General features: G+C 61.4%; 1 protein-coding gene across 1 annotated transcript in view; it reads left to right on the forward strand.

Annotated features, from left to right (window-relative positions):
* The window catches only part of CAMK1 (calcium/calmodulin dependent protein kinase I), a 26,261-nt gene that overhangs the window by 7,057 nt on the left and 4,795 nt on the right, over nt 1-14,409 (forward strand). The window contains exons 3-5 of the mRNA XM_075073307.1: nt 10,451-10,582; nt 12,283-12,366; nt 12,649-12,835. Coding sequence (XP_074929408.1) covers nt 10,451-10,582; nt 12,283-12,366; nt 12,649-12,835 — 403 coding nt within the window. The remainder of the gene's footprint in view (nt 1-10,450; nt 10,583-12,282; nt 12,367-12,648; nt 12,836-14,409) is intronic.

A 14,409-nucleotide genomic window follows, 5' to 3' on the forward strand; every position in this document is an offset into this window, starting at 1 on the left:
GCAGGGGGCGCTGTGGGGGTGGGGCAGGGTGCTGGCTCTGGGAGAGCTTCCAGCAGGGGGCACTGTGGGGGCAGGGCAGGGGGCTGGCTCTAGGGGGAGCTCCCAACTGTCCCAGCCCCGGCCTGTCCCAGTGGGGCATTGTCGGGAGCGGGGATGTCTGTGTGGGACTCTGGGACCGTTGCTGTTTTCTCCCCAGTGGTGGCCCTGTGCCCCTCCCCCGTGTGGCTCCAGTGGGGCTGTTGCTGGGTGTGGGGGCTGGCACAGGCCGGAATGGGATGGAAACCTGCCGCCTCAAATATTAGCCCAAGGCTTGGCACTGATGCGGGAATGCTTGGGTCAATATTGACAGAACCCATCGGTGTGCTGGTGGGGTGAGGCTGAGCTGGGGCTGGCCAGGCATCCAGCTGCGGGAGATGGCAGGAGATCCCCTCCTGGGTCAATACCAGCCATGTGCCCTCGCGCTGCCAGGCTCTGTCCTGCCTGGGCCCCCGTCAGGCGCTGAGCGGGGGCAGGCCGGGCTCCCTGTCTTGGCATGGCACAGTTTGGGGGCTCAGCAGGTTGGTGCTGCAGGAGCAGGGATGGTGCCCTGAGGCCGGCTAAAGCTCTTACGCTGGATTAATGTGTGAAGTACAGGCAGGATTAGGGCAAGTGCGTGGTCCACACATACCAGGCTGCTGCGTCTAGGCACTGACCTGACTTGGGCTGTGCCCCAGATCAGGAGTGGGGCCCAGAGCGTAGGCCCCAAGACCAGGCCTGACACCCTCACCCCTAAACACATCCTCCCTGTGGGCACGTCCATTCCGTGTAACCCTTCGGGGACTCTTTCGCACACCTGCTTTATTCCTGGGGAGATCCATGAGAAACCTGCATGGAAACCCCTCCGCTCTGGGAGCCCTTCTGTCGCTCTGCCCTGCCAGGGCCCTCAGCCCGTCTTTCCTCCAGCACCTCCTCCTGGTGCCCACGCTCACTGCCCCTGCAGCCCTCGGTCTCCTGCTCCGCTCCAGTGGGCCCCAGTGCTCAGCCAGCCTTCCTTTCCCTGGCCCTGCTCCCTGCCGGCGGCCTGGGAGAGCTGGTCTCCTTCAGCCTGACCAGGTCTTTTAGCAGATTCCTTGCATGGCCAGGGCTGAGCCATCGCATGTTTCCAGTAGCTTTGTCCCAGAGACGCTCTATGGTCCCTGTTAGTGCCGGAGGCCAGGCCCCGGGCTGAAGTTCTTCAGAAAGTTCATGGAATCAGCCTTCAGAAGCTCTACACAGATCCCCCAAAGCCTCCCCTTGACAAATGGAGCAGGGCCCCCAGTACCCCCCCCATTGGATTACCTCCAGCTAAGACAGGCCCAGTGATCACACTGGTGGCAGTGTCGGTCCGTGCACACATCTCCTGGCTGATGGGGTGGTGCGGGAGGGTATGGGGCAGAGTTCATGGGCCCCAGGATTTGTGACTGCCTGCGGCAGCCATGAACAATGTGAGCTCTGCAGGCAGGCTGTTAGCCCCAGAGCTCCCCACCACCCCCAGGCTGCTCCCCAGCTGCCCTGCCCCCTCGCCAGCCTGCCATTCTAGGCTGGGCAGCTTTCCCTAGGCAGCTACTTCGTTCTTGGTTTGGCCTTCCTGTCCTGACCCTGGGACTATGGTCTGGTGCTGTCACTTTGCAGGGCTGTGCCCTGGCTGCCTCCGCCCAGACCGAGTTCTGCCCAGTGGCACTCAGCACCGATGGAGCGTCCCACTGGGGGAAGCCAGCAAGCCCATCTGAGTGGTTTGCATCTGAGTCCTCTGGGTTCAGCCCCACAACTTCCATACCCAGAACACAGCAAAAGGAGTGTCCCTAATATTCTGCTGTCAGGGTCCCACAGACGGTCCACAACAGCTCAGGCAGCCAGCAGAACGAGGGGCTCCCAAAACTCGCCGCCAGAGGGACGCTCCATGGCTATTGCATAGGGTGCGGGTGGTGCTGTCTCGCCCCCTCAAATGGGGGGGGGGGGCTCCCAGAGGCACATGGGCACAGGTGGCCGGGGAGTGCACTCAGTTGCATGTAGATCCTACTCCTCCTCTGGCCAGAGCCAGCTCCCTGGCACATGTCCCCGGGCGGCTCTCCCCGCCAGCCCTAGCCCGGCTGGCGTACCCCCTCAGAGCCCACAGCTCTGGTGAGCACCTGCTTGGCCCTCCTGGCTGCCAGGCGTGGGGCTGCTCCCCGTGGCTGCTGGGCGTGGGCTTGGGGTGTCCTTCGGGGGGCTCCTACCAAAACCCTGTCTGCTGTGCTGCCCCAGATTCTCAGCTCCGCCCCCCCATCCCTGTCCCTCCCCGACAGAGCACAGGAGTCACAGCGACCTCCCAGAAAGCCTGCTCCCCCTGCTCCCTCCCTCCTGCCTGTGGGTCCCCCTTTAGCTAGGCAGGAAGCTCCCCACCAGGCCCCTGCTGAGTGCACTGGGCCTTGGGCCCTAGTTGCCATGATGTCTGCTCCCTGCGCTGGATGAGCTGGCTCCCCCTGCCCCACACAGCTGGCTCTCCCCTGAGCTACTGTGGAGGGCGGGGAGGGGTGCCCTGGGAGGATGGGGGTGTGAGCCGCTGGCTCCCCAGGCTCTACCCCACCCAGCACGAGGTGGGTCTGCACTTCCAAGGCCCTTCGCAGTCGGTCCCCAGCCAACCCACCCTCTCTCGTTGGCTGCTGAGCTGACTCCTGCCTCTGACCAGCCACCAGGCCAGCCTCCCTCGCCCACTCTGAGGTTTTCGAACCTCCGCTGCTGCCCCTCCAAAGCCACCTGTCATGGAGCGTGGGGGAGTCCGGCCCTGCACCCCTCTTCCTGGGACTCACAGCGACTCTCAGCCAGCCAGTAAAACAGAAGGTTTATTGGACAACAGGAACGCAGGTTACAGCAGAGCTTGTAGGCGCAACCAGGACCCCTCAATCAAGTCCTGCTGGGGGTTCAGGAAGCTTAGTTCCCTGTATTCCAACCACCCAGCCCAAAACCGAAACTGAACTAACCCCCTCCAGCCGGCCCCCTTCTTTGTCCAGCTTCCTGGGCAAAGGTGCTGAACCCCTCCCCCGTACCTGGCTCAGGTTACAGGCCCAGATCCAGTCCCTCACCTAAAGTCCTCCCTGGATCTCCCATCCCCCACCCAGACAGTCCCTACTGTATCACATCTCTCCCCCTTTGGAGACTGAACTGAGCGGGGTCACTCTGCCCAGTGACCTGGGGAAGTTCAGGGCCCCCTCTCCGGGACAACGCGTCTGCTATCAGGTTGGCACTTCCCTTCACATGGACCACGTCCATGTCATAGTCCTGCAGGAGCAGGCTCCACCTCAGGAGCTGGCGTGGCTTTCATTGTTCAGCCTGTCAGGAGAGTGTCGGGTGGTCACGTGAAGTGTGCCCAAAGTGAGCTATGGCTCTAGTTTCTTGAGGGCCACACCATGCAGGCTATTCCTTCTCGATGGCTGTATTTGTCCGCGGGGTGGCAGCATTTTTGCCCAGGTACGACGATGGTCGTGTCTCTCACCCCTTTCATCATCTCATAAACTCAGCCAGTCTAGTTCTCATGGCGTCGGTTGAACACCCATAACGGCTTGTCAAAATCGGGTTTGCAGAATGGGCCACTGCTCAGAGCTGCTTGTGCCCGAAAAGGCTCTGGACACTGGGCTCGGTCCAGATCACTTGGTGGCTCCTTTTTGCACAGCTCAGTGAGGGGGGCGGCCAGGCGCTATAAGTGGGACGAACTTCGATCGTACCGATCCAATACGCCTGGAACCTGCTTTTTGTTTGGGAGGAGCCAGTCTTGATCACCTCCACTTGGCTGGTTAGCTCAGGCAGCGAGTCCACAACCGATGGTCTTTTATGTGTAAAGATACTTCAGGCCATCACATGGCACTTCTCAGCTTTACGTTACCTGCTCCCGGAGTCGGTCCGCACTCATTTAACTGGAACACTGGTCCTCCCAGGTCTGTGAGATGCAGATGATCATATACTACGCACGGCAAAAACTCTCCATCCCCTAGTACTGATCCATCCACGTCGCTGGAACAGTGGCTGGTTCTTGAAGGCATGAAGGGAGGTCAGAATTTCGTAGAGCAGAGGGTGAAATGGCCAGATTTCGCTGGATCTGCATTCCAGCAGCACTTGCGTAGCCTTGGTAAGCCAAATCCATGGTCGGTGAGGTCCCGAGCACCTCCAGCTTGTTAGGAGCCGAGTGGATGCTGGGCAATGGGTCGGCATAGCAGATACGGTGATGGCATTGAGCTTTTGGTATTCCACAGCAGAACGGAGTGACCATGGCCTATTTGGGACCAAGCCACGCACTGGGGAGGCCAGGGAGGAAATGCTGGGGGAGAGGCAGCCCGGGCCGGAGCTCACTGTCGTTGACTCTCTTTTCTAGCTGGGCAGTTTTACAGTGCCCGAAAAGGGGAGCATCTTATAGGAGAATGATGAGCCGGTGGTGATTAGTCAATTATGCGCAGGCTGTTGGAAAACAGCTGTGGACATGCAGCAGCCCCTCTGATCTCAGCGTGCTGGCCAGTCGCATGTCAGAGAGGGGAGAGCTCCAGGGGGGAACCAGCTTTGTCCAGGGATAGATCCACTAAGGGGTCATCTCCCTGCTCCCAATGTCCACACACTGGCCACAACATTCCCCTGTCTAGTATGGCTTCATCATATCACATGGTACATGGTGATGTGCTGGTTGACAGCACCACTAGTTTATCATTTAGTTGCTTGATAACCTTGAAAGGCCCTTCCCAGGCAGCCTGGACTTTGTTTTTCCTCACAGGGATGAGAACCATCATCTGATCCCCAGAGGCAAAGGCGCGGGCCTGTGCCGTGCAGTCATACCAGACCTTCTGCTTCCTTTGGGCTCGGGCTAGATTCTCCCTGGCCAGGCCCATGAGCTCGGCAAGTCTTTCTCAGAAGGTCAGGACATACTCCACCACTGACTTTCCATTAGGAGTGGCCTTCCCCTCCCATTCATCTCTCAGCAGGTCTAGGGGCCCCCTTACCCGCCTTCCATACAACAGTTCGAAAGGCGAAAACCCAATAGATTCCTGCGGTACCTCCCTGTACGCAAACAGCAGGTGAGGTAAGTACTTGTCCCAGTCCTGCGGGTGCTGGTTCATAAATGTTTTTAGCATCATCTTTAGCGTCCCGTTGAACCTTTCCACCAGCCTGTTGGACTGGGGGGGTGATACGCTGAGGCCCAGTTGTGCCGGACCCCACATTTTTCCCACAAGCACCAGAGCAGGGTCAACATGAAGCTGGACCCCTGGTCCGTTAAGACTTCCTTGGGGAACCCCACCCAGCTGAAAATGGTCAGCAGCGCATCTACCATGGTGTCTGCTCCGATAGAGGACAAGGCCACCGCCTCGGGGTAGCGAGTGGCAAAATCCACCACCACCAGGATGTATTTCTTCCCCGACCAGGTCACCTTGCTCAGAGGTCCCACTATGTCCATGGCCACCTTCTGGAAAGGTTCTTCTATGATGGGTAAAGGTCTCAAAGCTGCTTTCCCCTTGTCCCGGGCCTTCCCCACCCTCTGGCAGGGGTCACAGGATTGGCAGTACTGTCGGACCTGGGTTAAGACCCCAGGCCAGTAAAAGTTCTGTAGCAGCCTCTGCCTGGTGCACCAGATTTCCTGGTGCCCTGAGAGAGGGATGTCATGGGCCAGAGACAGTAGCTTGTGGCGAAACTTCTGGGGAACCACCAGCTGCCTCCTGATCCCCCATGACTCTACTTCCCCTGGGGGAGCCCATTCTCAGTACAGGAACCCCTTCTCCCACAGGAACCTCTCCTTGCAACCTCTCCTCATGGTCTGTACCGCACTGCGGTCAGCCCGATCCCTGGGCTTCTGCAAGGAGGGATCTTTCTGCAACTCGGCCTGGAACTCAGCAGCTGGGACAGGGATGGGGACCTGCTCTCTCTTGCTGGCTGGGTCTGAGGCCGCAGCCTTTCTGAGCTGTGTCCCTGGGCATCCCCCCCCAACCAGGTTAGGGTCCTGTGCCTCGGACCGAGTACCTTCCGCGTTGTCGGGGCGCAGTGCCCTTCGCTGACTCTGACTACAGGTCACGACCAGGGCACCCCTGGCGTTGCTTGGCCAGACCTCCAGGTCCCCCCCCATTAACACCTCCATGGGCAAATGTGGGTGTACCCTCACGTCCTTGGGGTCCTTCTTGGCCCCCCACTTCAGGTGTACTCTCACCACGGGCACCTTGAATGGGGTCCCGCCCACGCCCATCAGGGTCAGGTAGGTGTTGGGCACCATCCGATCTGAGGTCACCACCTCGGGCCAGGTGAGCGTCACCTCTGCGCCCATGTCCCAGTAACCAGTGACCTTCCTCCCATCTACCTCCTGGGGAACAAGGCACTCTTTCCAGAGAGGCAGCCCCGCGCCCACCCAGTAAACCAAAAACCCGGAGCCTGGAGCATCCAGCCCCCCAGAGGAGCTGACCTGGGGACCTCCTCCCTCCTTCGCAGGTGGTACGCAGCCAGCCCCCCTTTCCTGCGAACGCTGCCCCTCATCCAACTGGGTCTCTACCAAGTTAACCCGGTGTGGGGTTGGTCTGCTCAGTCTGTCCTTGAGCCTGGGGCACTGGGACCATATGTGGCCCCTGTGGCCACATTGATAGCAGCTCATGTCCCGTTGGTCCCCTTGAACTGGTCGGTTGTCCCTGACGCTGGGCGTTCCCCTTGGGAGGGGGTTCTCCCTATTCCCCCTTTGGGAGTTCCCAGGATGACTCTCTCTGCATTGCAGTGGGCCTGTTTCTTTGGGACTCCTCCCTGCCACCCCTCAACCGGCTCTTCACAAAGTCATCAGCAAGCCGCCCTGCATGTCGCAGGTTCTCTGGCTTTTGGTCCCTCAACCACAGCCTCAGGTCGGATGGGCACCGCTCGTACAGTTGCTCCAGTATCAGCAGTTTAACCAAGTCCCACTTTGTCTGGGCCCCATCTGTCCACTTGCTGGCGTATCCTTCCATGTGGACGGCTAGTTGCAGATATGAGATCTCAGGGGTTTTATACTGACTCCGGAACCTCTCCTGGTACATCTCAGGAGTCAGCCCAAACTCGCGCAGCAGGGCCTGCTTGAATAGTTCGTAGTTCCCTTTCTCCTCCTCTCCCAGCTGGTGGTACAATGCCACAGCCTTGGGGTCCAGTAAGGGGGTGAGAACGCGGAGCCTGTCCACAGGATCTACCTGGTATAGCTTGCAGGCCGTCTCAAAGGCCTCCAGGAAGTCATCCATGTCTCTCTTTCTCCTCCCGGTCATGTTCTCGCTGTCTCTCACAATCCTCCAGCTCTCTCAGTTTTAGCTCTCTCTCCCATTCCAGCCGCTTCCGCTCCATGGATGCCGAGCGTCACTGGGCTAGGGGGTGAGCTTCGCCGGGAGGATCCCCTGCTGGCCGGGGGGGTCATGGTGCCCTCGGTAGCTGCTGGGCTCCTCCCCGCCCTTCCCCTAGGCATAGGAAGGGGGGGGTCTTGGGAAGCCCTCAGCCGCTGGCTGACCACTCCCAGTGAGGACAGACACTGGTGCCTGCGCTGCATCTGCCAGGCTGCTTCCCTCAGAGACAGGGCTCCGTTCATTCAAGTGATCTCCCTCCTCCAGCCGGGCAATCAGCTGGTCTTTGGTGAGTCTCCCCCTGCGCAGCCCCCTCTGCTTGCACAGCTCCAGCAGGTCACACTTGGGCCACTGGGCATACATCTTCCTGCTGGCCACTCACAGGTCGGGGTGCTCGCCGCTCCCCACGGTTTCCAGGGGGACCCCTAGTGCACCAGCCCTTCTTGAGGTCACCACCTCTCTGCTAGGGTCGAGCTGCAGACTCCTCCGCCCCTGGGACCGCTCGCTGCAATCCCCCGGGGGACCCTGTTACTGCAAAGTCCTTCTCACTGGGCACACACTCCCAGGGGTTAATCACCCCTTCGTTTTACTGCTCCCCAGTCACTTACTGCAGGAAGCGCCGTCCACGGGGTGCAGTATCTCCCGCCGCTGCCACCAGTTGTCACGGAGTGTGGGGGAGTCCGGCCCTGCACCCCTCTTCCTGAGACTTACAGCGACTCTTAGCCAGCCAGTAAAACAGAAGGTTTATTGGGCAACAGGAATGCAGGTTACAGCAGAGCTTGGAGGCCCAACCAGGACCCCTCAGTCAAGTCCTTCTCGGGGTTCAGGGCGCTTGGATCCCAGCTTAGGCTTCCCTGAATTCCCCCACCCAGCCTCAAACCGAAACTGAACTCCCCCTCCTCCAGCTGGCCGATTCCTTTGTCCAGCTTCTCGGACAAAGGTGGTGCACCCCTCCCCCCTACCTGGCTCAGGTTATAGGCTCCAGTATAGTCCATCCCCTAAAGTCCTCCCCTGCTCTCCCATCCCCCACACAGACAGTCCCTACTCCATCACACCACCTCATTGTCCTCCTGCACAGTCCTCCTCCAACAGCTCCAGCTACTTCGCTGTGATGCCCCAAAACCTGTGGCCAGGTCTCGGCTGCTGGTGCTGAGCTCACAGCCTATCACGCTGACCAGTGGGGTGAGGGCAGGCACCCCATCTGCGCTGGGAGAATGACGCCATCTGCACTGGCAGGGTCTCCTCTGTGTAATCCCCAACTCCCTTGCACTGGGCTGGTTTGCAGGCCTCTGGGGAGCCAGGAGCTGGATCAACGTATGCACTGACTTCTCCCCTGGGCTGGGGTGGGGTGAGGCAGTGCAGGGATCCTAGGGGCTGGGGTTTGCACTGGGTGGTCCCCTGGGTGGGAATCCTAGGGGCTGGGGTTTGAAGGTTGGGGCAGTGGAGGAATCTCAGGGCTGGGGTTTCCATGGGAGGGCAGCATGGGGCTCCCAGGGGACTGGGGTTACAGATGCCACAATATTAAATAAACCACGTTTCACTTCCTGTCCTCTCCGGAAACTTGGGCCCTGGCGGTCTCTGCCTTTTCCTGTTTCCAGCACAAGCGAGCAAGCCAAAAGCTAGCTGGCCATGGGTCAGCAGCAGGCAGGCTGCTCTGCATGAGGCCAGCCCACTCAGCAGCGCTCCAGCAGGGGGGCTGGGTACCCCCTAATCTTCGGCCTCTCCAGATGGACTCTGCGTGAATGCCAGACCTGGCAGGGCAGAGCCTGGAATTCCTGCTAAATCCCCCTATCTGAGCACCGGAGCAGCTCTGGGGGAGCCGCAGCCCATCACCTGGGGCTCTGGGTGCCATCTCCTGGCATTGTGTCCTATTCCTGGCTAGGAGGAGCAGGGGTGGGAGCCTCTGCAGGCTGGGGTGTGACTGCATGGTACTGGCTTGGGTGGGATGAGCCCAGTACAGCTGGTTTTCATGCGCTCCCTGGCTGGGCCTTTCCCAGCTGCCATGGGCGGCTCTGATCCGCCCTTATCTCGTGCCTGGCCCATGGGCTGGATCAGGATGTTCTTGTGCAAATAGCCTCCCAGCCAAGCCCTGTGGCATAGCTTGGCTGGCTCCTGTCTTGGGCCCAGGCATGTGCTACTGCTGCTTCTGGATCTGGCAAGAGAGCTTGCTGCTGGGTCTGTGACGGGGGGCGAGGGGGGGGCACAAGAGCTCCACCCAAAGGGGCTATCTTGAGTGGGATAAATCTCCCAACACCGGGTGCCTAGGTGTGGCTGGCTCGGGGGGCGGGGGGGAACGTGGGTGCTGTGTACACAGGGACCCCTCACCTGGTGCCAAGGTGCAGCTAGCTCTGGGGGGGGACGTGGGTCCTGTGTACACAGGGACCCCTCGCCTGGTGCCAAGGTGCAGCTGGCTCGGGGGGGGGAATGTGGGGACTGGTTATCCAGGTCCTCCTACCCCAGGGCTGGCTCGGGGCGCTAGCACTGGGTGTGGCCTGCTGGGGAGAGCAATGATGGGGCTTTGTCTGTGAGAGTGGAAGAGGATGAATGATCCGGGCTGGGGGTCAGGGCTGGCTCCTTGCAGGCAGCCTGCGGGGGGGGGGCGGGGGATGCGCTGGGTGGCCCCTGGGGCAGAGTGGGGGGCAAGGACACAGTGCTGCCTGGCCTCCTGTGACTCGCTTGCATCCTGCTAGCAGGTGACGGAGCCCAGCTAAGCCCCTTCCTGCGCTGACCGCCCAGCCTGGGCTTCCCTGCCTCTGGCACAGCCGCAGGGGGAGGAGACTCAGCGCTTGGCATCTCACAGGGTGGGCTCTTGGGGCTCCTACCCCGGCTGTTTTTGGGGGCGCTGCTAGCCAGGGCACAAGGCTGGTTCTGCGCCCAGATGGGACGTCGGCAACAGCCCCGTGTCCTGACGCTGTGTAGGCGCAGGCTCGGGTGTGACCCCCCCAGCACTCAGGCAGCATGTCTCTGCCTCCCCCTCCCCCTCTCCCTCCCCCCAGGCCTCATTCTCTTCTAGAAATAGCTGGGGTTTCCGGCTGTTACCATGCCAACCGCAGCCAGCTGTGCTTCTCACGGTCAGGCTGCTCCTGGTCCCCCGCCCAGAGCGCCCTCTGGGGCCGGCCCCAGCTCACCCCTTCTCTCCCCAGGGGAGCCTTCTCTGAGGTGGTGCTGGCTGAGGAGAGGACGAGCCGGAAGCTGGTGGCCATTAAGTGCATTGCCAAGAAGGCCCTGGAGGGGAAGGGGACCAGCCTGGAGAACGAGATTGCCGTCCTGCACAAGTAGGTGCTGCCAGTATGGGCAGCTTGACTGCCAGACTCTGCCTCTGGGTGCAGGGCTGGCCTGGCTCACCCCCGGCCCCTGCATTCAAGTGTGCACCTTCGTGAGAGAGCCCATCCCGCCTGCACGCTGGCCCCGTTCCCCCCCCGCCTCCTGCCCAGCTGCTTGTGCCACGAGGGGCCAGAAGTTGCTCACAGAGCTCTGCCACTCCCCTCTGGGCCAGCCACATCCAGACATCTGGGCCGCTTATCAGAGTCTTTCTAAAAATAACCCCAGGCTGGAGCCTTGTGATGTCCCAGCCATGTCCCGGGACTCCTGGACGAGCTGCCTGCCTGGCCAAGGCCCAGCTGCGACACCCCTAACCCCACCCGCTGCTGGGCTGGGGAGTGCAGTGGGGCGACCCTCTGGTAGCAGGTTAGAGTGGAGCCTGGTCTGCGTGTTCCAGCCAAAGAAGCTGCTCTGCAGGCTGGCGCTGCTGGGCCCAGGGCCTGCAGGAGGAGTGGGGGAGTGTCCACTGCCTGGTGTGAGCCTGGGGCTGCATGGACTGGGCTGCCCCCCAGGTAGGCATGGCAGTCTGCGGACGTGCGTTAGCTTCAGCATGGCTGCCCATGTTCTCCCTGGCCCCAGGAGCTGGGGCAGGACAGTCCTGGCCTTGTGCCCTGGCACCAGGGGCCGGGCTGGGGACCCTTCTGCCCCAGGGCATTCCTGTGGGGCAGGCAGCGGCCTCAGGGTGGTGGGGTGCAGAGCAAGACCAAGCAGAGAGCAAAGGTGACCCCTGTGCCCCATCTCTGGTTCATGGGAGGAGACCTGTGGTGCCCAGGAATGTCCCCCACTAGGGACTCCTGCCCACTGCCTGGCTGGACTGCAGGACTCCCGGGCCAGGCTGCGTTGTTTGCCGGGCCTGGCCTGGCTTGTGACGGCTGAAGCGTCTGTCCATGGAGGAGCGAACAGCACCCCAGGGCTGGCTGCGAGGGCTGGCTCCTTCATCACTTCACCTGCGGCTTCCCTGTCTCCAGCACCCCCATCAGCAGTCCCCCATCTCCCCCGCAGCCCCCCATCTCCAGCCAATCCTCACCGCATCACCATCAGAGTTCACCATGTCCTCGCAAGGACAAGCCCCCAATCATTCCAGCCATAATTATTCCCCTCCACACAGCGCCCCCGGCCCACCATGATTCAACCCCCCCCATGTTCTTCCCAGCTTATCTACTCTATTCCCGCAGCTCCCCTGCGCCAGTACCTCGTCTAGTTCCAAGCAGCGCTAAGGGTCAATGCTCATTGATCATTCTGACAGCTCACCAGCTCTCTTGCCCCATCCTGCATTCCACCCACCACCCACCCCGTCGATACGGCCAGGATCACTCAGCCACAAGTCCCAATTTCCAGCTCCCCAAATGCCCTCCCCCTACCGCACTCTCTCCAATGGCCCGTCTCGATCGCCAGCCTATCCAACCTCCGCCCCCCGGCTCCTCTGTGATCCCCCATGGTTCCTCCACTCCGCCCGTGATTGCCCCTTTGTTATGTCTCCAAGCCTACTCCACTCTCCAGTCCCCCCAGCCTTACTTCCTCCACAGCCCACCCGCTTCAGCGACCCCATCACAATACCTCTGTTCCCCTGTAGCCCCCCATCTTCCCCACAAGTGTATCCCTTGTCTCCAAGCCCCCATCTCAGAATAAGCCTGGCTCCCCATCTTCCTTTCAGGAATCAAGCAGCTCCCAACATCGTGGGCTTGGATGAACATTTATCGAGAAGTTGGGCGGTCACCTCCTACCTCATCATGCAGCTAGTGAGTGGAGGAAGGAGGCGCCGGTGGCTGCAGAGTGGGAGGGGAATTGTGCTTGTGTTGGTGCCAGAGGCAGCTGGGGCGGCAGGCTAGGTCCTTTGACACATGTCCGACTAGTGCCCGGCAGGCGGGCTAGTCCTGACAATCGCATTTCCCACGGCGGCTGGGGCGGGGGCTAGCCCCTGACACATGTCCCACCAGTGCCTGGCAGGGGGCTAGTCCCTGACACGCACGTCCCACGGCTGAGGCGGGGGCTAACCTGGAGCTCTCCCCTCCACCTGCAGTGTCTCAGGCGGGGAGCTCTTTGATCGGATTGTGGAGAAGGGGTTCTACACAGAGCGGGACGCCAGCCAGCTGATCCGGCAGATCCTGGATGCTGTGCGGTACCTGCACGATATGGGCATTGTGCACCGGGACCTGAAGGTGAGCCACCATCTGGGGAGGGGCCCTGCCCACATGGCACTGCTAAACGCAGGCAGTTGAGTCACCAAGGCATCGCTGGCAAGTGCCTGCATCAGGTCTGCCAGGGTGTCACCAAAGGCTTGTGCTGGGGCAGGCTGACCCGCAGGCAAGGGCTGCCTGAGGGCTCTGATCTGCTTTGCCTCCCTCTCCCGGGGCAGGCACAGAGGAGTCTCCCCAGATAGTGAGTGCAGGTTGAGGTGTGTGTGCTGTGCCGCTGGACGGTCCCGGGGGGCAGCTGCTGCGTCGCCTGGGCTCTGCTGTGTCCTGCAGGGAAGTGTCTGCGAGTGCCCTGGCCCTGCTGGCAGCTGGCTGGGTTGATGGCCCCCCTGCTCGCTCAGCAGCCCAGGTGTGGAGGGATGTTTGTTGCTGTGGTTGAGGGTGGCCCAAAGAGCTGGGTGGGGAACCGGCTGGCAGGCTGGGAGCCCCTGGGACAAGGGATCTGTTTGCAGGTGCTGTGTCCCGACTGCCCAGTAGAACAGGGCAGGGGTCGCTGTGGAAGAGTTTTATAGCCGTTGCCTGTATTGGTTTCCATACAGCACAAGGGCGTGTGGAGCTGCCTTCACAGCAATCCTGGGCCCTTCTCTTCAGTCTGGACTTCCTGAAATAGCCTGGCTTGCGTTTGTCCTCTGCAGGGCTTGTTGGTTTCTCTGCAGACGCCAGAGGTGCCAGCCATGGGCAAGCAGCAGCTGATTCATCTCCCCGGGGGCAGGCAGGGCTCAGAGCTCACAAGGCTGGTTTGGGCAGGTGGCATAGGGTGCTACACCGGTCAGGAGGGTTGCCTAGTGCTCCAGATTTCCGTAGCGTGTCACTTTGCCAGGCTGCCTGCCACAGAACTGCCCAGCTGCTCCTGAGAAGGAGCTGAGGGGAGCAGATGCTGTTTGCCCAGCTCCAGCACGTCCATGCCTGGGCGCTGGGGCGGGAAGTTACGCAGCCTCGTGCTCTGGGGCCAATGGGGCTCTGCCTGGTCTCAGGAGCCTGGCCCAAGTGTGCTGTGTTCTGAGCCCAGAAGAGTTCTGGTCTCGCGTGCTCAGCGAGACTGAGTATCTGTGAAATTCTCCAAAGCTCCCGTTTGCACTGAACGTGCTCCAGCCCCTCCGATGCCCTCCCTGTGCCTGGACAGCACCTGCCTCTTCCTTGACCCCAGAGCGCCCGAGTGCCCATCCCTGGGCTGAGGGGCTGAGTAAGACGGCCCCTGCCATATTCCTCCCGCTGCCTGGGCCTGGGCCCTGCACTGCTGGCCTGGGGCCTCAGCGCCCCCTGCTGAAGCCTGTGCAGGCTGACTTGACTGCCAAGGTGGGAGGTGTGGGGAGGGGAATAGACTAGGGGGCTAGGAGCAAATGGGGGACAGAAGGCTGGTAGGGATGGGAACAAGTGGGGCAGGCTGGGGTCATGGCAGGGCAGGAGGTGAGGTCATGGGCCAGGGCCAGGGCGTGGGGGCGGCTGTGATCGTTGCTGGGGCAGGAGGTGAGGCCATGAGGCAGGGCTGGGACGTGGGGGCAGCTGGGGTCGTGGCAGGGCAGAAGGTGAGGCCATGGGGCAGGGCCGGGACGTGGGGGCCTCTGGGATCGTGGCAGGGCAGGAGG

Source organism: Chelonoidis abingdonii, chromosome 17 (genome assembly GCF_003597395.2).
Source record: "Chelonoidis abingdonii isolate Lonesome George chromosome 17, CheloAbing_2.0, whole genome shotgun sequence".
Lineage (NCBI taxonomy): Eukaryota > Metazoa > Chordata > Testudines > Testudinidae > Chelonoidis > Chelonoidis abingdonii.